Raw genomic sequence first — 23748 nt, forward strand, 5'->3', positions numbered from 1 at the left:
TACCTGCCCTAAGAATTACTGACGGGGAAAAATGTCTCTTTTTTTGGCAACGACGAGAAAAATAATTCAATAAAGTATAATAAATAAATATTTATTTGAGGTCTTTGTTTTTTTTCCCTAATACTGTAGCTATTTGTTTTAGCAATTTTCTTATTTCATTTATCTTACAAAAATCTCTGTTTAAAAAACTTATTTATTGGGAAAATTCCTGAAAAAAACACCAACTAATTTTTATTTGGAAGAAAACTACACGAACTTTTAACGTTTCCAGAAATATACATCAATTCATTTTTTTGTGTCAAATAATACACTAAGTATAAATTGTTGGCAGATTCATACATACGATTTCAAAGAAAAAAAATTATTCCAATTTTACCCTTTGAATTTTTTAATCATATTTGTTTAAAATTCAAAAGAAATAATAAATATATAGAAAAAATGGTTTTTAAAAACTTTAAACTTAGAACTTATTTATATATATTTGTTTATCTTTTTTTAAAAAACTTATTTTCTTCCTCTTTCTTTATCTTTTTTTTAAATAATTTCTTTTCCTCCTTGTTTATATATTTTTTTAAAACTTGTTTTTCCTCCTTGTTCATAATTTTTTTTATAAAAAAAAAATTCCTCTTTGTTTACCTTTTTTAAAAAACTTTATTTCTTCCTCCTTGTTCATCTTCTTTTATAAACTATTTTTTTTCTTCCTCCTTCTTCATTTTTTTAGAAAACCTTTTTTTTCTTCCTCCTTGTTTATCTTTTTTAAAAAAACTTTTTTTTTTCTTCTTCCTTGTTCATCTTTCTTTTAGGAAGAAAAAATGTTTGTTCTATCAATTTATTATTTCTTTTGAATTTTAAACAAATATAATTAAAAAAATTTAAAGGGTAAAATTGGAATAATATTTTTTGTTTGAAATCGTATATTTGAATCTGCCAACATTTCATACTTTAGATATTATTTGACACGAAAAAATTAATTGATGTATTTTTCTGGAAGCGTTAAAAGTTCGCGTAGTTTTCTTCCAAATAAAAATTAGTTGGTGTTTTTTTTGGGAATTTTCCTCTTATTTATTTAATATTTTGTCATATGTACGGGAAGAGCGGTTTGTTTTCCAGCGGAAAAAAAAGAACGGGTTTTCCCCATTTGTTGTTCTTTTTTTTTTTTCTCGCCTCGATTTGTATTTTATTTATTTATTAGATAATTAAGTAATTAATTTTTTTTTTTTTTGCAATATTTGTCCAGAGAGGGCTAAAAAGAAAAGACGAGGAGGAAGAAGAAGGAAGCAGCATTATATATCTAAGCATTCTCTGCTCTTTGAGAATCTCTCGCAGCCTCTTTCACCCCAGGTAGGTTTCCAAAACCCTAATTTCCTCTTTCTCTTATCTAATTTACCTTTTCTCCTTTCTTCTTTCTCGAATCCTCTTCCTAGAAAATCACGAACGATGAAGATGAGAAAACGGCTATCCCGAGCCAATCGAATTACTAAATAAAGCTTTTTGAAACCAAACTTTTTGTTTTTTTTTTCTGAATGCGTGATTCGATTTCTCTTTTCGATTCATTGATTGTATCTGCACTGTATGTGTATGTTTGTGTATTGTAGGGTTATTAGTTTTCGCAAAGTGATTGGATGAGCTTGGATGTGGAAGTGAAGCCAAGAAGAGGTTCACTCTTGTTGTTATCACCATCATCATCATCGTTGTTGCCATTGTTGCCGTCATGGCACAGCAACAATCTTCCCGACTCAATCGTCTCCTTACTTTGTTGGACAGTATCCTTTGATTTTTTTTCTTTTCCTGATTGTTCTTTTGTTACCACCAATACTGTATTTGATGCTTCCTATTTTCTTCGTACCCTAATCTTTGAATATTGAGTACATGTTCTCCTTAACTATATTTTCCTTTCTAGCTGGTTCAACACAAGCTACTAGGCTAACTGCAGCCAAACAGATCGGTGATATTGCCAAGTCTCATCCTCAGGACTTGAGCTCTCTTCTCAGAAAGGTATACTCATGGGTCTTTTTTTTTCTTGGCTTTTCTCCAATTCAACGTGGCTTCTGATAATAGAGATATATATAGACTGTGGTTATAAGTTAGTTATACTGATTGGAATCAATGATATTGCTAGTGGAAGTTGTATATAGTTGTTTATTATGCTCTTTTCTCTGGAAATAGTTGTTCTTCGTCGTTGTTCTAAACCTAGTATTCTGCCCTATGTGCTCGGTATAGGCGGGTAGACAGAATTGACTGTTTAAGTTGAGGCTTACAGAGATAATGTGATGTGTGGTTTAGTATCTGCATTGTGTATGTTCTGCACTATAAATCTCAAATTTATTGTTGGGTACAAGGTGTCACCCCCTGTTTGATGGGTTTACTTCTTACATTCTCTGATATGATTTCTAAGAGCGCCTCCTATTGTTTGACAACTAGTTACCATACATCTTTTAAAAGGCTGTTGTGAAGATTGTTTGAACATACCCAGCAGATCCTTTGTTAGCCCACACTGATTCTAAAGAATGTCGAAGATAAAGATAAAGAATCTAGTGGGCTTTCAGAATGGAATTTTAAGTAGGGTGATCACCTGCCTATCAATTAGTTTCAGGTTTTAACATCAATTTTAGAGTGTTTCTGTTATTTGATTGAAGTTCAAGCTTTGTTAGGACATCTGGTCTTACTCTTAAAATAATATATCTACTCAGGCTAGGGTTTGTGTTCTGGAGACCTTGTTTCTGCTGCTTTTTAGATATCATACATAAATATTCCCTCTTGGCATTATAGTTTAGGTTTACATCTTTCTAAACTGCTATGTCGTTCTTTACATCAGTTTTTTCTTTTGTTCCTTTGGCTTAACTCAAATTTTCCGGGAATTAGGTTTTGCATCACCTCCGTAGTAAAAAGTGGGATACGAGGGTTGCTGCTGCTCATGCCATTGGTGCCATTGTTCTGAATGTCAAACATACTTCATTGAGTGAACTGTTAAATTCTTTAGCAACGAAGTTGGGCGAGGCCGGGATGTCTGATAATGTAGATGAAGTGGTGGCTTTGCGCAATCTTCAGTCCAAAATTCTAGCAAATGCGCCCTTCAGAAGGTTATTAATAGCTCTGTTACCGAATACATATGTTTTTTTATCATCTACTATCAAGACTTCTTAGCTTGATTATTAGATGTCTTTGTCATGTTAAGGTTTCCCGATGTCTTTTAATGTCTCTAACTTTTGGCATGTGCTAACAGCTTTGAGATGAATAAGGTTTTAGAGTTTGGCGCTTTGTTGGCATCTGGTGGACAGGTAATATATCATTTTCCATTGTTTACTTGTCTAGTTATTCTGTAAGATTTCATCCGTTTATCTCCGATGTAATTTCTTCATTGATATCTTGTCTTTAGGCCTTAGCAAACATCTTTGTGAAATTACATTTTTGTCTGTCTTAATTCGTTTGGAGTAACTAGGCCACTGGATGACATCTGGTTAGATTCTTTGAAGTGTTTGGGTTTAGTTAAGTTCTCTCGGCATCACAAAGAAACATGTTGGATAGTTGCTACATTGGAATTCTATAAGATTTTGTTGTTGAGGATCACAGCATTAGCATGATTGAAACTATAAGCGGGCTTTGGGCTTTATTCATCAAAAATAAGCTTTGTCAGCTGCACTCTGTAGAATTTATTTTCTACAGTTTCATTATTTGGCATCCTTGAAATTCTGTGACTTGGTTTGTAACTAACTGTTTCAACACTATCTGTTGATGCAATATGATATCTTACATTCGTTCTTTTACTTTGAATTTTTGGTTTAGGGGAGCATGTGAAACTTTCTGTTATTGCTCCCTTTATCCTTGCCATTTTCTTCTCCTCAAAATTTGTTGTTTTTCTCATAAGATATGTTGCAGTCCCTTTTGTCTAAACTAAAATCATGATAGCCAAAATTATTAGCAATTTCCGACTTGAAGAAACTGTTTTTGTTGCAGGAGTACGACATTTTGAATGACAATTCCAAGAATCCAAGGGATCGAGTGGCTCGTCAGAAAAAGAATCTCCGGCGACGTCTAGGTCAATAGCTTGTCTCCTTCTCTATTAATCAATTTCCATGGGGAAGTGTTATTATTGTCCAATTGCATGACATGTGATATACCAGGGTAGATTAAATGTATGAATTAAGCGTAAACCCATTTGTCTGAGTCTATTATATCACTAATATATTTGTATCTACTCATTCTTTGTGAATTTGACTCTGTTCTGAATATTATATGTTTTACTTGATTGATGCATCTATTGAACATACGTCTGACAATTTATGAACAGGTTTGGACATGTGTGAGCAGTTTATGGATGTCAATGAAATGATTGGAGATGAGGATCTTATTGAGCAGAAGTCCAGTGTTCCTGCGAATGGGGTTGGAAACAGATTATATGCAAACTATTCTCCACATCATATTCAACAATACGTTTCAAGAATGGTTCCCCGTGTCAATTCTAGGAGGCCAAGCGCAAGGGAATTGAATTTACTGAAACGAAAAGCAAAAATAAGCTCAAAAGATCAAGCTAAAGGTAGCTGCGAAGTAACAGATGTTGAGATGCCATCGTCTCATGTTGCCTCAACCTCAAAAGGAATTTTGTCCGACTCAATGGAGTCTAACAAGGTATTTGGATAATGTATACTCATAATGACGGATAACCAACTTGCAGAATGTTAGTACAGCTTTCAGCCCTTTGTCAATGTGTTGGTTTTTTAAATGACGGACATAAGACTTGAGTTGTACCAACAAGAAGTCGTAGTAGTAGATGAAAGATTCAATGTTGACTATGCTGCTCTCTCTTAGGTGTACAATCTCTGACGAATGTACTAGTCCAAATTTTGTTAGCAACAAACGTCAAGCTGCGTAGGGAATGCTCTTATTAGAATTCTAGAACTTCTTGATTTTGGCGGATCATATTTCCTACTGTCTTATACTCCTGTATGTGCTACTTGAAATTTCGTAGGCAGACATTGGGAATGAGGATGATATTGAGCCTGATGGGGATGGAAAATGGCCTTTCCACAGTTTTGTTGAGCAACTTATTCTTGACATGTTTGACCCGGGTAAGGTTTATGTACTTCTGCTGTTTACAATTTACCTTTTTTCACTTATTGAGTTCTAGTTAAGTTGGCTAATAATCTGATAATGTATTCAGCATGGGAGATCCGCCATGGAAGTGTAATGGCTTTAAGAGAAATATTAATGCTTCATGGTGGTTCTGCTGGAGTGTCAACAACAGAGTTTAGCTCAGATGATGGGTTTGAGTTGAAAGAAGTCTTGAATAAAGTAACACGAGAAAGAGAAATCGACTTGAATATGGACGTTTCAGAAAATGAGCTTGAGCCAGTTCGAAAAAGGCCTAAGATTGAGGAGGATCCATCAAAATCATTTATTGATAACAACGTTTTGGAAGTTATTGAGGGTGACTACGATATTAATTTTAAAGATGAAGATGCTGAGTTCTTAATACCACCAGTGAAGGTCAATGGTCAAACTGACTCCAGTTCTATGAAAGTGGAACCTCAATCTTCTTTTGATGGCTCGTCATCTCACACTGAAATAAACAATGTAGCAGAGGTTAACAATCATTTTGAAGATAAGAGTTTTATCGAGGAACCGGTTATACCTAAGCATCAGGAAGAAAATCTCGAAATGTTGGAAGAAAATCTCGAAGTGTTGAATTTGGTTAAACAAGCTAGGCATTCTTGGATAAAAAATTTTGAATTTCTCCAGGATTGCACCATTCGTTTCTTATGTGTGCTTTCACTTGATCGGTAAGACTTTGGTATTTTATCCTAGATTTTCTTTTCCATGTTTAGCTGTTTCTGCTTCATAGCAACTATGGTAGCACGATTGTTTTAAAAGGTTCTACTATTGGATGAGATTTGGTTGGTCATTTCCTAGTTGATGATTATCTTTCTCTCTACTGCAGATTTGGGGATTACATTTCTGATCAGGTAGTTGCTCCTGTGCGGGAAGCTTGTGCCCAAGCACTTGGTGCTACTTTTAAATACATGAGTCCCTCGTTGATTTATGAGACATTAAATATTTTGCTTCAGATGCAGGTAATATTTATCATTTATTTTTTAACCTACTCAAACTAAGAAACTTGTTGCGGTCTTTATAAGCTAAAAAACTGTTTAGTAATCCTTTAGCATATATATTTTTTCAGCGCCGGCCTGAATGGGAAATTCGTCATGGAAGTCTTTTGGGCATCAAGTACTTGGTTGCTGTGAGACAGGTAAAATTCCAGCACGTGGTTGCTAATTACATATTTTTTTGGAAAACTGGACATTTTTACAGTCTTGTTTTAACGTTTTTTCGTGTCTGGAGAACTTTTGTTTTTTCTATCTATCATGATATGTAGTAGTTTTAAAATTTCTGAGGCTCTGTGTAGTTGACTTGACTTGTTCTTGGTTTGTAGAGATGCATGTCCAGTGTTAGCTTTTCTTTCTCATTTTCCCCTGATTTTTCCTTTTGCAGGAAATGCTCCAAGATTTGCTTGGCTATATTCTTCCGGCGTGTAAAGCAGGGTTAGAGGATTCTGACGATGATGTGCGAGCAGTTGCCGCTGATGCTCTTATACCGGCAGCAGCTGCTATTGTCTCTTTGAGAGGACAGACATTACTTTCCATCGTCATGCTACTGTGGGATATTTTGCTTGAATTGGATGACTTAAGTCCATCAACCAGCAGGTAAGCAAGTGTGAAATTACATTCTAGCCTTTTCACGATCCAAAATCTTTTTTTTTCTGGGTATTTGGAGTCTTCTGAACGAGATCAATTTTGAATCAGTAAAATTTTCTTGCAGTGTTATGAACCTCCTGGCAGAAATCTATTCCCAAGATGACATGATCCTGGTGATGCACAAGGAATTATCAGTAGGGGAGGAACAAAATATTGACCTCAATGGAATGGGTCATGTCGAGAGTTTTGGAGTAAGAAGAGATGTCAAGGAAAGCCCTTACGCATTATCAGCTTTAGCCCCTAGGTTGTGGCCATTTACAAGGCACGACATCACATCGGTTCGATTTTCCGCTATTCGAACTCTGGTAGGTTTTTATTGTTTATTTAGGATTAAATCTCTCTTAGTGCTTGCTGTCTATGTTTGTAGCCACTTGCATGATTTACATGTATCTTACGCCTTGAGTTTCTCTGGCCTATCAAATTGAGATGCAAATCCCTTTTGTTTACTTCGAAATACACTTTATTTTATGTCCCTTCCATATGCTTATAGCGTGGTTTCCTCAATTTCCCCCTGGCAGGAACGACTTCTTGAAGCTGGATGCAGAAAGAACATTTCTGAGCAGTCTGAGCAGTCTAAAAGTTCTTTTTGGCCAGCTTCTATTTTAGGGGACACCCTGAGGATCGTCTTTCAAAATCTTTTGCTTGAATCAACTGAGGAGATTCTGGAGTGTTCGGAGAGAGTGTGGAGACTATTGGTTCAGGTACTTAGTAATGAAATGTTGCTTTTCTTTTAAACACTCGTAAATTTCTTCCATGCCTTTTTTTTTGTCCTTCTTCTTCACCCGTAGAATTGAATGATCTTCGTTCTTAGTTTGCATTGAACTAAAAACTATAGAGTAGGTTTCCAATTTGCATGGTTACATGTGGTATATCTTCTTGATATGTAAGATTTAGGTATTAAGTTCCACAATGATTAGAATGTGTCTGCATTTGAACCCTTTTCTTATATTAGTAGCTGATGCCTTTTACTTTCAAAAGTTTACCTAGAGGCAATGCTCTTAATGGCAGGAAGTTACATGTCAGATGTTGTGAGAATCATGTTGCTGGTTGCCTAGGAATTTGAGTTGTGTAGTATCTCTACCTGAAAACGTGTTATCGTTATTATTTTTTCGTTGTTTCGACGTTTAAATGTTAAGGCCAGCCTAATTTTTTCGTATATGGACCTAGATTATGTCTCATTTTTCTTCTTATTCAGTGCCCAGTGGATGATTTAGAAGATGCTGCAAAATCATACATGGCTTCGTGGATAGAACTTACAGCTACTCCTTATGGCTCCACATTGGATGCTACAAAAATGTTTTGGCCAGTAGCTCTCCCTCGTAAGAGTCATTTCAAAGCTGCTGCTAAGATGAAAGCTGTTAAACTTGAGAATGAAGCTTCCAGCATTCTGGGTTTTGATTATGCAAGAAGCTCTCCTTCCCTTGAAAAACATGAAGATGCTTCTGCCAAGTCCACGAAAATTATCGTCGGCTCAGATTTGGAGATGTCAGTGACCCGCACCCGGGTAGTTACAGCATCTGCATTAGGTATCTTTGCATCCCGATTGAGAGAGGGTTCAGTGCAGTTTGTGGTAGATCCACTGAGTAGTACTCTTACTTCTTTGTCTGGTGTTCAGCGCCAGGTATGCATCTCTATGTCTGTATCTCGTTATCTCTCTATCACTAGACATGTATTGCATGTTTTGAACTAAACCGTTGGCTTTGCAGGTTGCGTCCATTGTGCTTATCTCTTGGTTCAGAGAAACTAAATGCAAGGTCCCTTCTGATGGAAGTGGAAGTTTGCCTGAGTTTCCTAGTCCTCTTAAAAAATGGCTCCTAGATTTGTTAGCTTGCTCAGATCCTGCTTTCCCCACTAAAGACAAACTTCTTCCTTATGCTGAGCTCTCAAGAACATACACTAAAATGAGGAATGAAGCTTCTCAGTTGTTACATACAGTTGAAACCTGCCATTGTTTTGATAAGTTATTATCAACGAATAAACTCAATGTGGAGAGCGTGAGTGCTGATGAAACAATTGAGTTTGCATCAGCACTAGCTTTTTGGAACAAAGAAAGTGCTGGAAATGAATCCTTCGAAAAGCAAGTTTTTGAAGTTGTGGAGTCATCTAGGCAACAGCTATTAAATACTGCTGGTTATTTAAAGTGTGTCCAGGTACATTGGCATCTCTTTTTATATGATTCATGTGCTATTTCAAATCTTGTTCTGCTAGATTGTCATAAGTCATGTAAATTACTCGTTTCAATTTCTCAAGATTGAACCTTATTTATCCTATTTCTGGTCTATGTTTATGCAGAGTAATCTACATATTACTGTCACCTCCCTGATCGCTGCTGCAGTTGTTTGGATGTCAGAATTTCCTGCTAGACTTAATCCAATAATCTTGCCGCTGATGGCTTCAATAAAAAGAGAGCAGGTAGCAACTGAAATCTAAATGTTGTTCATGTTCGCTGAACTGAATACTGACTGATTCTGTTCTTTTTCAAGGAACAAATACTACAGCAAATAGCTGCAGAGGCTCTTGCAGAGCTCATTGCTTACTGCGTAGATCGGAAGCCAAGCCCCAATGACAAGTTACTCAAGAATATATGTAGCTTGACGTGCATGGATCCTTGCGAAACACCTCAAGCTAGCATTATTAGCTCTATGGATATTGTTGATGATATGGATTTTCTGTCCTCGCGGAGCAACTCAGGAAAACAAAAGGCAAAAGTCGTGTTGGCTGGTAGCGAAGATAGGTCTAAAGTTGAGGGTTTTATCACAAGGAGAGGATCCCAACTTGCGTTGAAGCATTTAAGCTTGAAATTTGGTGGTTCCTTGTTTGACAAACTCCCAAAATTGTGGGAGTGCCTCACTGAGGTTCTTGTTCCTGGAATTCCTGCAGATAAACAGAATATTGACCTCAAAATAGAATCTATTTCAGATCCACAGGTCCTGATAAACAACATCCAGGTATACCAAGTGAAGTGCTTTACTTGCATTATTTGAACATTTAGTTCAAGGGATAGGCCAAAAAACAAAGCTTAATATTGAATATGCAGAGCCGTAACTTGGTGTACTTTTGTTCTCTATGTTTTCCAGGTGGTACGTTCAATAGCACCAGTGATGGAAGAAACATTGAAACCTAGACTGCTCAGTCTCCTGCCTTGTATTTTCAAATGCGTTCGCCATTCTCATGTGGCTGTTAGATTGGCCGCTTCTAGATGTGTTATGACAATGGCTAAATCAATGACAGAAGATGTCATGGCAGCAGTAGTGGAAAATGCTATTCCAATGTTGGGAGATTTGACATGCATTAATGCTAGACAAGGTTCAGGAATGCTTATTGGTTTGCTTGTACAAGGACTGGGTGTAGAACTGGTTCCGTATTCTCCTTTATTGGTTGTTCCCCTCCTGAGATGCATGAGCGATGTTGACAGTTCAGTCAGGCAGAGTGTGACACGTAGCTTTGCTGCTCTTGTACCTATGCTTCCTTTAGCACGTGGTGTTCCCCCTCCTGTGGGCTTGAGCAAAGATCTATCTAGCAATGCAGAGGATGCAAAATTTTTGGAGCAGTTACTTGACAACTCCCATATAGATGATTACAAGCTTTGCACTGAGTTAAAAGTTCAATTAAGAAGGTAATTTAGTCTTAGATTAAATGAAAGTTTATTATCTGTTTTGAATGTCTTAGTCATTCAAGGTTTTATGTGTTGTTTTTCTGGTTTGGTCGTTTCACTGGCATTTTTTTCTGTTTCTTATTATTATTATTATTATTATTATTATTATTATTATTATTTTCCTGGGTATTCCCAGTTGCATCTAAACAATATTTAGGGTTTGGTTTGTGAGGAATAGTAGGACATTGAACTTATCGTTAGCGTGAGCAGGGTAGAATTCGCGAAATTCGGTCTTGTCTTCCCCCGGTTCTTGGGGGAAAGGATTAGACGTATTTCATCATGTAAATCAATGCTCTATATTGTTGATTTGAATTGTGAGGGAGCTGTATTGGTTTTATATCATCCTGGAATATTTATCAGTTTTCTGTTTTCAGGTATCAACAAGAAGGAATCAATTGGTTAGGATTTCTGAAGAGGTTTAAGCTCCATGGAATTCTCTGTGATGATATGGGGCTTGGTAAGACGCTTCAAGCATCTGCAATTGTGGCATCTGATGCAGCAGAGCGTCGCGGTTCAACAGATGAACCAGATGTTTTTCCATCTATAATTGTTTGCCCATCAACATTAGTTGGCCATTGGGCATTTGAAATTGAGAAGTACATCGACCTTTCTCTGCTGAGCGTGTTGCAGTATGTTGGCTCTGCTCAAGACCGCGTTTCTCTCCGTGAACAGTTCAACAACCACAATGTCATTATAACATCTTATGATGTGGTCCGCAAGGATGTTGATTATCTAACACAGTTTTCATGGAACTACTGTATCCTGGATGAAGGACACATAATTAAGAATGCTAAATCTAAAATTACTTCAGCAGTAAAACAATTGAAGGCCCAGCACCGGCTTATCCTCAGTGGAACACCAATACAGGTTACATTGGAGTGCTCAACTAAAGTTTAATTTGCGTTCTTTTATCTTGAGTGATATTGTTTCCTTTTTTGCAGAATAATATCATGGAGCTGTGGTCCCTTTTTGACTTCTTGATGCCTGGATTTCTTGGAACAGAGAGACAGGTAGCGGTTATTCATATTTTCTGCTTTTATGTTGTCACAAATAACCAATTTTCAGGGTCACTTTTGAATGCTGTTTGGAAGAAGTATTTTTGGATTTTTGTTGTTGTCATGAACGAGTAATGTGTTTCTTTATTGGGCAGTTTCAAGCATCTTATGGAAAACCGTTGCTGGCAGCTAGAGATCCTAAATGCTCTGCTAAGGATGCTGAAGCGGGTGTATTAGCAATGGAAGCACTCCATAAGCAGGTAATGCACTCCATAAGAAGCACCCATCGTTTCCGGCTTTTTATGTTTCCTTGCAATTATTGAGAAATGGTAACATCATTACCTGATAACATCTTCGTATCATGTAGGTTATGCCATTCTTACTCCGACGTACGAAAGAAGAAGTCCTCTCTGATTTGCCAGAAAAAATAATTCAGGACAGATACTGTGACCTTAGTCCTGTCCAGTTGAAGCTTTATGAGCAATTTTCTGGTTCAAGTGCTAAGCAAGAAATATCTAGTATCATAAAAGTTGATGGGTCAGCAGATTCCGGAAATGCTGATGTTGCGCCAACAAAATCATCCACACACGTTTTCCAGGTATAGTATTGTTGCTGCATTGAAGGGAACATCAATAATTATATTCACTCCCATGTATCACCTTTATAGTATGGGGAGACCTGATTTATGTTTGGGTTTTAATTTTCCAGGCACTGCAGTACCTGCTTAAACTCTGCAGTCATCCGCTTCTTGTTCTTGGCGATAAGGTTACAGAGCCGCTGGCTTCTGATTTGTCAGCAATGATAAATGGATGTTCGGACATAATCACTGAGCTTCATAAAGTACAACACTCTCCAAAGCTTGTTGCTCTTCAGGAAATTTTAGAAGAATGTGGAATAGGTTCTGATGCTTCTAGTTCAGATGGCACTCTTAGTGTAGGCCAGCACAGAGTTCTGATATTTGCACAGCACAAAGTACATATCGATTATCCAACATCTCTAATTTCTTCCATTGTAAGATTGTCCAAGATCTAAGTATGTTGTTTATGCAGGCTTTGCTGGATATCATTGAAAAAGACTTGTTTCAAGCCCACATGAAAAGGCAAGTTCAAGTTGTGAAATTTACTCTTTTTATTGTCAGTCTAGTTTTATTGTCAGTGGTCTCCTATGACTTGAAAAGTCTAAAAACTGATCAGCCTTTTTCGCTTAAGTTGGTTTTTGGTTAACTTGTTTGTTGTAATTCCATATTCCTCTCTTAATTTATATCCTTAAATCTGGCTTCTTCAATATGTTTGCTCATCTGTTTTACCTTATTCTAAAAGCAGTGTCACATATATGCGACTAGATGGTTCAGTTGTACCGGAGAAGAGGTTTGAGATTGTGAAGGCCTTTAATTCAGATCCTACAATTGATGTTCTGCTCCTGACAACACATGGTATGCTTTCTCCGACAATGAAGTTATGCTATCTAAAGTAGATCTTCTGATCAAGTTATAACTGAATAACTTCTTTTTGCTCCTTCAGTTGGCGGGCTTGGGTTGAATCTGACCTCTGCTGACACACTTGTATTTATGGAGCATGATTGGAATCCAATGCGTGATCATCAGGTAGAGGATTTATATTTTTCTTTGGCTTTCTTCCATGTAATTAGTTGAATTTCACTTGGCAAGGAGGAAGAATGTCCCATCTCTTACAGTTACAAAAAAAATAAGAATATCAGGGACACACGACAATGGTTTGTTATTTTATTGGGGTATGCTAATAGAGGTGAACAAAATGTGGCAGGCGATGGACAGAGCGCATAGATTGGGACAGAAAAGAGTTGTAAATGTACACCGTCTCATAATGCGTGGCACACTTGAAGAGAAAGTGATGAGTCTCCAAAGATTCAAAGTGTCGGTTGCCAATACGGTAATCAATGCTGAGAATGCGAGTATGAAGACAATGAACACTGATCAGTTGCTTGATTTATTTGCTTCAGCTGAAACTTCGAAAAAGGTAAAACATTGTCTATGATCGAGCAAGTCTCTCTAAACTGAAGAAGCAAATTGGTATCCTCAATAATCGTCTTTATTGTAGGGTGGTGCATCTTCGAAGAAGGGATCAGAGGATAATGATCAGACTAGTGGAGCTGGAAAAGGACTGAAGGCAATTCTAGGAAACTTAGAAGAACTGTGGGATCAATCACAGTACACAGAAGAGTACAACCTTAGCCAGTTCTTAGTTAAGCTTAACGGATAATGGCCAAAAAATGAAGAATTTGTGTACATATTTATTCAGCTCGATTCAGGAGAACCCAACAGTTTTGACGTTCCAAACACATAAAAGGTTACATCCACCCTCTTCTTCTTTTTTGTCTCCATTTGTTTTCTTGTCAATCTTTTTGGATTCATAAAGAAGAAATGATTTTAAATGATAAAAGGAGAAAACGAGAAAAGAGAGAGATTGGAGACACTGAGTCGTTAGTTTTGGCAATACGACCGGTCTAATGTTTGTGACCGCCAAAGTAGTTATTTGTAGTGATTCTGAATCGTGTAAATACGCTTTTAACCAGCAGCTTTTCCTCTTCAGTTTCAGCTTTTTAAGTCAAGTTTATGTGACAAGTCTTCTTCTACTTTTTCTCTGTTACCTTTGTTTTGTCGGTGTTCCAAGTCCAAAAGCATAAAACAGGTAGAAAAGGAAAAGCATCATCATCACTCTTTGAGTAATTGACAAATCTCTCCAATTTCAATTAAGCCTTAGCTCTTGAACCAATATAGTTTTCACGAATTAACTAAACCAACTTCTGTGTGGTTTCAATGGTTGAAAGCTTCATATTCGAAATGAGGGATGAGATTATCGTTAAGAGTTTTTTCTGCTGCGGTTTAGTTATGATCCTAAACTGTTTTCACACGCTTCGAAAATTAGTCTTAGTTCAGATTTTTCGGATTATATCAAAAATAGCAAACGAATTAACCCTTGTTGTAAACTTGTTTAACCATCGTAGAAACAAACACAACCTTTTTCGGGTTTTCTTTGTTATCATAATCTAAAAGGAGATAAACATAGCAACACCTGATCGACAATCTGACTCTCTCTCTATATACACAAATTCACAACAACCCCACACACAACAACCGTTTTTTGTTTTTTCACAAAGTGAGCCTAGATAAATCAGTCAAGAATGTCAGAGCAAAGAAAAGACGAGATGAGACTAGGATCACCAAATTTCATAAGCAAGTCAAGATACTGCATAGCTTCTTGAGGAGTAAAACCTTCTAGTAAGAAATCAAAGGAGTCAGAATGAGTTCCTCTCATAACTTCCAATCCTTGATTCATCAGTTTCTTATGCTTCTCTTTCCCCATTTCTGCAGCTTCCACCATTGGCAACAAATCTTTCTCTTCCTCTTCAAAATGTGCTTTACACATCATCTGTTCTTAAACAAACAAAAAACTCAATCATTACAAACAAAAAAAAAGTATTCAAAGATTCATCTTTTTTGTTATTTTAACTCGCCTGCAATGATTTGAAACGAGAAGCAAGACTAATAAGAGCTTCTGAACAAATCCCAGAGTCCAAAACTCCAATTGATTTGATATCTTCTTTGATCCCATTCATCTTCGGTAACTCTCTCCCATGTTCCTCATTTGCACTTTTACACATCCCTACACACACACAACAACAAAATCAGAATTTGACAATGAACAATCCAAAAAAAAACTCAATCCCTAAAAAAAAAAAGTCATAAAACCTCGATCAACAGATTCGAGAACAGGGAACAAGATTCTCTCTTCCATCTGAGCATGTTCAACCATAAGCTCTTGCAAATGCGTATAGCTCTTTGCGAATTTCCTAATCTCCATCTTCGGAGTACCAACCGACAGATCCACAGCTCTTTTACCACCACGCGCCGCCAGATCCTCCGACCATCTCAACATCCTCTCGATATGCCAAAGCATGCTCCTGTGCTGAAGCCAAATCACTCTCACTATCAACGGAGTGTCTTCGTCGAAACCTTCGAGGTTGAACTTCCAAATCATCAGACGCGGCTCCGGGAACTTTTCCTCGATGTAACGGAGAAGAACCTCCTGAGATCCTGACACGGTCTCGGATCCGACTTGAATCGTCGGCTTTTGGTCTTCGGAAGGGACGTAACGGAGCGGGACTTTCTTGTGAAGGAGAGCGAATCGGAGATACGATGTCACCAGACTGTTTGGAGGTCCGTACAGTCTCACTGTAGCGGCGAAGCTCACAGTCGTCGACGATTCAGTTTTCGTTGCGGTGAGGATTCTCGGGGCTGAAACGACGGCGGCGTCGGAAGGAGGAGGAGGTTTTACGACGAGGTCAAACGGTGAGATCTCAGCCGTTGATTTAGTGGAGCTGGAGAAGCAAGTTCCCATTGTTTTTTTTTTTTTGTTTTGGGGGAGTGTAGGAAACGTGAGAAACGAAATCTAGAAACTAGATACGAAGAAGATGACGAAATCGAGAAAGAGAGAGAGAGAAGAAGAAGAAGTTGGAGTGAATTGCAAGAAATTGAAAGTGAGAAGAAGAAGAAGAAGAAGAAGATGAGATTGATAAGAAAAAAAAGGTGTCACGCCATTATCATATTATAAGCCTTTAAGCTTTTTTTGAGGAACAATGAATTGAGAGAATTATGAGATTCAGTTTCTCTCTATTTATTTTAAAAGTCTTTTCCCAATTTTGCATTTATTTTTTTCTTGACCAAAACCAAACAAAATTAGACAAACAAATAAAGAAATTACTACTATATAAAAATGATTTCGATTTCAATTCTTTGGGACTTTAAATGGATCAACTGTGGAGTGTCGACATGTCATATATACGGATTTAAAATGGTTGATTAGCTTCTAAAATAGTACTATCTACAATACTGATTAATTTTAGTAAAAAATTATTTCTGCTTTTAAGTGTTGTGTTGATTCGTAGATAAACCCAACTTTATGAGAATTGAGGATAAGAAAAAAATATGTTTTTCTTTTATGGGTTTGAGATTTTTCTTTGAATTTTTTTTATCTGTTTATGCGCCACCCTATTTATTTATTTTTTTCCTTTTTTAATGAGATCTGTGTGTAATTAATTCATAATTGGCATCTTGTATGTAAAAATTATCTAATCAATTTTGGAGGATCTCTCTAATAGTTATTGCGAGATCATACACCGTACCCGGTACCCCCATTTATATATATACATGTCTATTGTTGAAGAATATCTTCTTGATATTAAAATCAATTGTAATTAGTTAGGTTGCATGGAAACAGAAACAGATATGCCGAAGTGAAACGTTTTGGAAATGGAAACAATTTTTTTCTAAAATTAAAAGATGGAAACGTTTTAGAAATGTATGTATTATATATCTCTATATATACGTATGTACATAGTAAAACACCAAACATAAAAATTATATCAAAAGGAATATTTGAAACAACACAAATTCAAAACATAAATATTAAATAGTTAAATTAAAACATTAATAATATTATATATTTATATGTATCATGAATATATATTTTTCAAATTGTTTATTTATTAAGCTTTTAAGCTTAAAAAAAAGTTTCCCTCGTATTTCAAAAACAAAAAAAGGAGTTTCCATTGTGTTTCCAAACATAGATATTTTGGAATCATGTTTCCATGAGTTCACGTTTCTGAAACAGGAAACAGACCTTAAAAAAGGTTTTCATGCAACATAGGTAATTACGAAACCAGTTCTTGTTTTATTCGAAATCAAGTTATACTTTGCTTAGTTTTGAGATAATGATTCCATTTTTTTAGTATGTTTGATATATTTAGATCTATCCTATATATCACCACTCTTGGACTTGGTGTTCTCATGCATATATCTAAATTCTCCTTCCATACTTTCCATTTCCTAGCATTCACACATGCACATTCCTATATTTAAAACGGGGTTAACACCCATGGTATTAGCATCTTCTTGATTATAGTATTAATAGTTTCACGCAATGAACACACTGTCTTAATGAATTGTTTATATCAAGATATAGCAGTATTACGTACGCAACCACACTTTTGGTAATAAAGTCTTTTTATTACATTGAGTGTGACTCTATGCGCTTCATGTGTAAACAACACTGTCCTGAAGATCAATTATTGGATAGATAGAACCCTGATACTATCAACTATATACTCAATACTCATTGCGTGCCAGCTCTTTTGAGACCTGAGGCCATAAAAGATCTTTTGACGTTAATTTTAATCAAGTAAATTGACACTAGAAAGTTTTTTTTTTGTTGTTGTTGTCGAAGAATGGAACACCAAAGAGAATTGCTATGATTAAAACGCTCTTTACTCTCAAAATCAACATTTTCAGCTCAATTTGCTTTAGTTGTTCCTTCAAACCTGAAGACCATATGAAATTGTACGTATCTCTAAATCTAAATTAAAGACTAAAAAATAACTAATTTCAAACATTTCTATAATTCTGTTGATATATTAAAATGATTTTTGACCCCATGCAACTATATCACTAAAGACCGACCGCACTTACTAGTGCATTATGTGCATACCGTCGAAGTCCGATCACTCCGACGGGTTATGTGGTACCAAGTAGTAGTATGTGTTTTTATCTTTGTTTTGCTTGCTTATCTTTGTTATCAATCAGGTCCCATGTTTACTTTAATCATTCACATATTGAAAATTAAAAAAAAAATCATAACCTTCCACAAAAATTCATCAGCTTCTTAAAAATTGATTGGTTCTAGTTTGATAAGATTATAAGATATCCCTTTATGAAAATTCGCTTTATAAACGAGTGATATCAAGAGAAACGGTGTAAAAACAAGTACCAGACATGACTTTTGTTACTTTTTTTTGTTCCTCCCATGTGATTTAACCTACTTAACCTCACCTTTACGCTTCGCCTTTTGTTCTTTGCTCCATCATCCACAGAGTTAAAGCCTTTATATGAGAACATTCTAATACGCTTTTGGATTATCTTGTTTTTATATCTCTTCCTAGAAACATTAGTACCTATAATAATGTCCTTGTTTCTTAATATATCGGTCGAAGCCTAAAATGACTTTAAGCTATGTAACAAGGGCATAACCGCTTAGGACACTGAAGACCACCACAAATAAAGAAAATTGCTGATCGCATAGAATAGAACATACACGGCAACTTGAAAACAGAAACAGTTTTTTTTTTTCGATTTTATATATAGCATGTGGGAGATGATGACGATGATATGTTATTATAAGTTCCTCCATGTACAAACATGAGCATGCGTTTTATGTGTTACCACACACAGATACAAAGCAAGCCAAACATCATGATGAACATTTAAAACCTCCACAAGCAACAACCCAAACGATGAGAATAAAGGAGAAAACAGCACCAGCCACCATCAGCTTCATCTGCAGACTCTGTAGCCACATCTTCCTTCTTAACTGCCTTCCTTGTCTCTGGAAGCTATCCGCCTGGAACTGTAGGTTCTCCGTTTTGTCAACCAGAAGTTCGATCTTCTCTCCTCTGTCCAGAACCTGTGTTTCACAGCAACAAGAGAACCATCAAAACAAAGCCTGCATCACCTCATCGTTTCATTCTCCTAATTCGCGTCTAATAATAACACATGCTGTTTCAGAGAAAAAGGAAAAACCGATCTGTTGGTGATGCTATGAAAAAATCTGAAGTTACTTTGTTTGCTTAACCTTTTCCAGCACCAAAAAAACTGAATTTTCTTTAAACTTACTGGCAGTTACTTTGTTTCTAACATTATTGACCTCAAACAAAAAGCAAATAGAAACATAATCTATAGCAAAAAGTGAAAGATGATATATCGTCTTGCATCAGTACTATAGCGCAATCCATTCCTTCCGATGATGAGAAGCAGGGGGTTCATGCTATAATGATCCTATTTAGACATCCCGACTAAATTCTTATGGAGATGTATATGAACCAAGCAGGTCAAACGGCATAAGATGGGTCTGGAAAATCTACTCAAGCTGCGTGCAATTTCTTGCTTTCTAACAGGCTTAGATACTCAAGCCCAATATGTCACAATTTTAAACGACGACAGGGATCTTGGCAAGAAAACACAGAGAGTAATTTGCAAACGATACAACTTATCAAATATAGGCTAATGAAGGAATGGTTGTGAGAAAAGCAATTGATACTTTGATCCAGTAAAACTACCATTTATTTGGTGTCAAATATATCTTGTAAGTATCTTTCCTACAGTACTTTTCTGTTGTTGCAGTATCATGTGGATATAAATGCTACCACCTTAAACTAAAAGTGCAAGTTCGGCATGCAACTGTTAATTTAAATGTCTCAGTTTGTTCATCTTTCCTACAAACGACAAAAGCATACCTTCTCAATGTTGTCCATCATGATCCCCTTGACCTCAGTTATTTGGGCCTTCAACTTCGATAGTTTGCTCATCTCTTCTGGATGGGTCATACAATACTGCATATGCTCCTTAAGTATAGGCCTATCAGAGAGAAAAGAAAAAGATTTCAGAACATAGTTGCAATGCTAAAAAAATGACTAATATCAGATAGTTATGGCTATAGACAAACCCGAACTCCCTGTCAAGATTGTATGCAATGCTAAACCGATCTCCAAACAAATCCTCATCTTCGTCATCATCAGCAAGAGGATGTCGCTCGTCGTTCTTTATACTCGCCTCATACCGCTTATTAAAGTCATCCTTAACCCGTTCAAGAAACACAAAAGGAACACTTCTTCCGGTAGACTCATCAGCAACCACAAGAAACACTATAATATATACACACACAATCACAGTGCATCATCAAACCAGAAGATTAAAATAGCTTCAAGTCTTCAGACTAACTAACAAGTATTAGAATAGGGAAAACATACCAAAACCATTGTCGATAAGGAAATTAAAAGTGTGACCATCGCAAGAGTAAGTGTACTTGCTGCTATTAGTGGGAAGCTTCTGAAGACATTGAACAGCTAAGGTGCTAAAGTTGCCAGAGTAAGGAGTATGCTCCGCTAGAACAACAGTTCCTTTAGCAACGAAGCTATAAATCAAACCCTTTTGACTCATTTTTTTTATAGGAACTCGTTAAGCCTCTTAAGAAGTCAACCAAAAACCACAATCAGATCTGAAATGCGAAACCAAACACGGAATCATAATCCAGAAATATAATGGGGAAAAAACAATTCAAGTATTATTATAGATCACTATGTAAAATCAAGATAAAACCCTAAAAAACCCAGATAAGGGAACTAAAGATCGCAACATCGGGAGAGAGCGATCCAAAATTGAGAAAAGATTACCACTAATCAGAAAACGTGTTCTGCTGCTTCGATTTAGGTTTAAAGAATCGACGCAAATTACAAAGATCGGCGCTATTTTAGTCGCGGAAGAGAGAAGAATACAGATAGATGAACGGAGAAGACGAAATTGAAGGAGAAATCAAACAAAGGAGCAGAACAAAGATGGAACGTAGAGAGAGAGAGAGAGAGAGGAGTACCTTGAGAGACTTGTTTGTTGGCTTGGTGATGAAGAGATTAGGCTCAAATTCTCAGGAATTGCTAGAGAGAGAGAGAGAGAGATGTGCTTAATATCTGAAGATGATGATGAAAATGGCATTATTTAATTATAATGCTCTGATTAATTCTCTTAATCACAAAAGCTTACGTACAACATACTTTGGTTTGATTGTTTCCGGTTTCGTTTCTCGGTTTACGGAAGTAGCGGGTTAAATCTGAAACCATCATATCTATTTCGCCTCGGTTTGGTTTAGCTATTTCCGGTTTGATTTCGTTTCATATTTGCTTTTTGGATATCTTATGATGTGTGAATTCATCAAATCTTGAATTTGTTAAATCCGCAAATCACAAACTGAGAATTGATGAAAACGTACGTACACGCTAAACAAAGTTGAAAATCTAAACGATAATGTTTTAATTTATCAAATACTTTTTACAGTCCCAAAAGCTGCGAAGTATTAGATGAACCAAAATCTGAAAAAAGCAGTAAAGTTTGGAGTTAAGTAGCACAAACTGGAAAACACACCCAAAAAAACACAGTGTGACTGCACTACACTGCTTTCAAAAAGTAATCCCAAACTGCTTTCAGCATGTCTGAAACACACTTCCTCTCCACATTTTCCTCCTGAAAATTTGTAAACATAACTTGTTTAACAATTAACATCACTAGCTACAACTCTAGAAGCATGAATTGGTTTTTTTTTTCTATAAAAAAAAAACGTTACCTTTACTAGTATAGTGCTCAAGGCTTTAACTTTGAGATCCACTTCCCTTGTGGTTTCTCCAACTCCAGTTCTGAAATCATATCTGTCAGCCTCTATGATCTGAAGCTTGAGAGTTTCGTTTTTGTATGTCGTAGTTACGGTATGCCAAACGCCACAGACATTGTATCGATCCGCACAAGAAGATTTCCCAAGAGGCCACTTTAACCCGCCTCTCACATTTGGATCTATCACCGCTGAATCTGTCAGATCTTTAAGATTCTTAATCTCAGTCTCCTGGATACAGTCAAAGAGATCCATGTTTCACATTTTCAAACTATACCACTTTGTTTTGGATACTATATATGTATGGAATAGATAAAGTAAAAACTCACAGAGAGATTGGTTAATGTCCTTTTTGAGTCAACTAGCAACCTCATGTCAAGATCTTGATCAAGGCATGATACGTCAAGATTTAAGTGCCTCAAAGCATTAAGCTCAGCCTGAATTAAAAAAAAAAGCAAACAAAAGCTTCAATATGATTCTCTGAAAAAATGTGGTAAGAGAGAAGACGAAAAGACTAATTACCTTGTAAAAACTGAGTCCTTTATTTTGTTGGTCCACCATACATTTACAGGAGATGGTTACATCAGGACGTGTGTTGTCTGATACCTACTTATGAAAACCAGAAACCAAGCCTCCAAAATCTTAAAAACTAAAATTATAAACACAAATCATGAATCTTACAAAACAAAATTAAACCACCTTCACATGATACAACTCCTTGGGTTCTTCAACACAGAATCCCATATTGTGTACTACTCCAAAGCCAATGTTCTCGAAATAAGACTTTGGGACATCTGTAATCAAAGTTTTCCTCAATTTTTCCAATATGCTTTGAGTTAACGGACCATCTGTTAGAGCTTCTGATGAACTAACACTGCATCAATTTGATAAGATTGGAACTGGTAAACTCGTTTATTCGACATATCAAAAAAAAAAAAAAAAACTCAATTAACGAGAAAATGCCCAAACCACAGAGTCCCTAACTCCTTATGCCTAAAATGATGGCTCTCTAGCTAACCGACTCAACTATATATTACAAGCTGTCAACACATTACAATGCTCTTAGACTAACACAAGTCTTATTACTAACCAACCATGTAAAACAGAGTTAGTTGTGTGTGTGTCTGAGAAAGTAAATGGAATAAAAATTAAGGAAAAGTGAAAAGTTGTTTTAACCATGGAAAACAACTTTTCCAAACCGAGCAATCAGTCTTGGTTTGACATCCTCTGATCCATAACGTAGCAACGTCTTTTTTGCCCTATCAAATCCTATTATAAGATCATCTTCCACCTTCTCTGTCAACCATAACCATGGAGTATCCAGTTTTCCAATCTCACTCTTCGTTAAGATTGCCAAAGACTTTTCTTCAGCGTCCCTCCTCCATAATGAAGAAACAGGCACCAGTTGAAAGTTGTTGTCCTCTGATTCTAAACAAACGAGAAACCATCTAGTAATGCAATCCTTCGCGTTGATGAACTTTGTATCAGCACTCCCGAGGTTTTTATTAAGCTTCGGACGAAGAGAAGGTGGAACAGAGGATCCTCTCATTCCTACATTTTCATGTCGTTTATGTGGTGGTACGTAAGACATATTCTCTGAATAAAAACAAACATATACAAGAAAAAATTAAACCTCAATGCCAAAACAAAAAGCATGTGTCCGAGCCACGAGTATGAGATTGAGAAGAAGTAACAAAAAGCGTACCTTTTTAACAGCTCAAGTACCTGTTTAGATACTCACATGAAGAACAAGGATCACAGAAGAGGAAACTGAGAAGGCGCAGTGTAACTGAAGTGGAAGAGACGTGACGGTTTGGTCTATTTATCACTAGCACTTTAGTCTTGGAAATGTGCATAATATTAAATTTAACATATCATGATGACTCATAAAGTCTAATTAGAACAGTATCATTTTATAAGAAAATAAAAATTATATCATCTAATTATAAGAAAAAAAATTCTTATAAAAAATTTGTAAAATTTTCAATTTATAAGAAAAAATTGTATAATCTAACAGTTTCATTTTGTAAGAAAAAAGAAAATCTGTATGAAAATGGAACAGTTTCACAAAGTCTAATTAGAGTAAAAAGAAAAATCTCTTTTCTTCT

At 36.2% G+C, this 23748-nt stretch overlaps 4 protein-coding genes across 6 annotated transcripts; 1 reads left to right on the top strand and 3 right to left on the bottom strand.

The window, feature by feature from the left end:
• Positions 1-593: 593 nt before the first annotated feature.
• Positions 594-13965, top strand: LOC104715650 (TATA-binding protein-associated factor BTAF1). 2 transcript variants are annotated; one of them, XM_087467539.1, is made up of 29 exons: positions 594-1341; positions 1596-1763; positions 1901-1995; positions 2863-3080; positions 3224-3278; positions 3955-4036; positions 4289-4626; positions 4967-5066; positions 5159-5777; positions 5936-6068; positions 6176-6244; positions 6487-6698; positions 6814-7054; positions 7268-7450; positions 7945-8370; positions 8456-8899; positions 9042-9161; positions 9233-9697; positions 9827-10365; positions 10779-11271; positions 11346-11414; positions 11555-11659; positions 11767-11997; positions 12108-12371; positions 12449-12498; positions 12722-12831; positions 12920-13002; positions 13181-13393; positions 13475-13965. In XM_087467539.1, exons 2-29 carry the CDS (start codon positions 1712-1714, stop codon positions 13634-13636), a joined length of 6171 nt encoding a protein of 2056 aa, XP_087323665.1. In that variant the 5' UTR covers positions 594-1341; positions 1596-1711; the 3' UTR covers positions 13637-13965. The 2 variants fall into 2 exon arrangements, with proteins under 2 accessions (XP_087323665.1, XP_087323666.1); XM_087467540.1 differs by having other exon boundaries at positions 1173-1341; positions 12108-12239.
• A 415-nt stretch (positions 13966-14380) lies between these two features.
• LOC104712008 (uncharacterized) lies at positions 14381-16195 on the bottom strand. The gene is made up of 3 exons (XM_010428800.2): positions 15127-16195; positions 14892-15040; positions 14381-14806 (listed from the first exon to the last, which is right to left on the bottom strand). The coding sequence occupies exons 1-3, from the start codon at positions 15773-15775 to the stop codon at positions 14549-14551; spliced, it is 1056 nt and encodes a 351-aa protein (XP_010427102.1). The 5' UTR covers positions 15776-16195; the 3' UTR covers positions 14381-14548.
• Positions 16196-18531: 2336 nt separating this feature from the next.
• LOC104712009 (vesicle-associated membrane protein 727) lies at positions 18532-21011 on the bottom strand. Of its 2 annotated transcripts, XM_087467044.1 has the most exons (6): positions 20855-20951; positions 20658-20729; positions 20235-20482; positions 19931-20129; positions 19722-19842; positions 18532-18892 (listed from the first exon to the last, which is right to left on the bottom strand). In XM_087467044.1, the coding sequence occupies exons 3-6, from the start codon at positions 20422-20424 to the stop codon at positions 18680-18682; spliced, it is 723 nt and encodes a 240-aa protein (XP_087323170.1). In that variant the 5' UTR covers positions 20425-20482; positions 20658-20729; positions 20855-20951; the 3' UTR covers positions 18532-18679. The 2 variants fall into 2 exon arrangements, with proteins under 2 accessions (XP_087323170.1, XP_010427103.1); XM_010428801.3 differs by lacking the exon at positions 20658-20729 and having other exon boundaries at positions 20855-21011.
• Positions 21012-21264: 253 nt separating this feature from the next.
• LOC104712010 (uncharacterized) lies at positions 21265-23318 on the bottom strand. Its single transcript, XM_010428804.3, has 6 exons — positions 22832-23318; positions 22340-22497; positions 22163-22246; positions 21970-22077; positions 21599-21871; positions 21265-21498 (listed from the first exon to the last, which is right to left on the bottom strand). The coding sequence occupies exons 1-6, from the start codon at positions 23229-23231 to the stop codon at positions 21424-21426; spliced, it is 1098 nt and encodes a 365-aa protein (XP_010427106.1). The 5' UTR covers positions 23232-23318; the 3' UTR covers positions 21265-21423.
• Positions 23319-23748: the final 430 nt, after the last annotated feature.

The sequence above is a fragment of the Camelina sativa genome, chromosome 9, assembly GCF_030686135.1.
Source record: "Camelina sativa cultivar CO46 ecotype springtype chromosome 9, ASM3068613v1".
NCBI classification, from domain to species: domain Eukaryota; kingdom Viridiplantae; phylum Streptophyta; class Magnoliopsida; order Brassicales; family Brassicaceae; genus Camelina; species Camelina sativa.

What these genes read in the sequence shown, in the direction of transcription:
- LOC104712009 (XM_010428801.3), bottom strand. Translation starts at nt 20,424, where the DNA reads ATGAGTCAAAAGGGTTTGATTTATAGCTTCGTTGCTAAAGGAACTGTT. An exon ending in CCTTATCGACAATGGTTTTG is followed by an intron (nt 20,130 to 20,234) that starts GTATGTTTTCCC and finishes TATATATTATAG; the next exon opens with TGTTTCTTGTGGTTGCTGAT. An exon ending in TGATGGACAACATTGAGAAG is followed by an intron (nt 18,893 to 19,721) that starts GTATGCTTTTGT and finishes TGTGAAACACAG; the next exon opens with GTTCTGGACAGAGGAGAGAA.
- LOC104712010 (XM_010428804.3), bottom strand. Translation starts at nt 23,231, where the DNA reads ATGTCTTACGTACCACCACATAAACGACATGAAAATGTAGGAATGAGA. An exon ending in AGGAGTTGTATCATGTGAAG is followed by an intron (nt 22,247 to 22,339) that starts GTGGTTTAATTT and finishes TTTCATAAGTAG; the next exon opens with GTATCAGACAACACACGTCC. An exon ending in AAGGACTCAGTTTTTACAAG is followed by an intron (nt 22,078 to 22,162) that starts GTAATTAGTCTT and finishes TTTTTAATTCAG; the next exon opens with GCTGAGCTTAATGCTTTGAG.
- LOC104715650 (XM_087467539.1), top strand. Translation starts at nt 1,712, where the DNA reads ATGGCACAGCAACAATCTTCCCGACTCAATCGTCTCCTTACTTTGTTG. An exon ending in TCAGTGGAACACCAATACAG is followed by an intron (nt 11,272 to 11,345) that starts GTTACATTGGAG and finishes CCTTTTTTGCAG; the next exon opens with AATAATATCATGGAGCTGTG. An exon ending in TTTCAAGCCCACATGAAAAG is followed by an intron (nt 12,499 to 12,721) that starts GCAAGTTCAAGT and finishes TTCTAAAAGCAG; the next exon opens with TGTCACATATATGCGACTAG.
- LOC104712008 (XM_010428800.2), bottom strand. Translation starts at nt 15,775, where the DNA reads ATGGGAACTTGCTTCTCCAGCTCCACTAAATCAACGGCTGAGATCTCA. An exon ending in TCTCGAATCTGTTGATCGAG is followed by an intron (nt 15,041 to 15,126) that starts GTTTTATGACTT and finishes GTGTGTGTGTAG; the next exon opens with GGATGTGTAAAAGTGCAAAT. An exon ending in CTCGTTTCAAATCATTGCAG is followed by an intron (nt 14,807 to 14,891) that starts GCGAGTTAAAAT and finishes GTTTAAGAACAG; the next exon opens with ATGATGTGTAAAGCACATTT.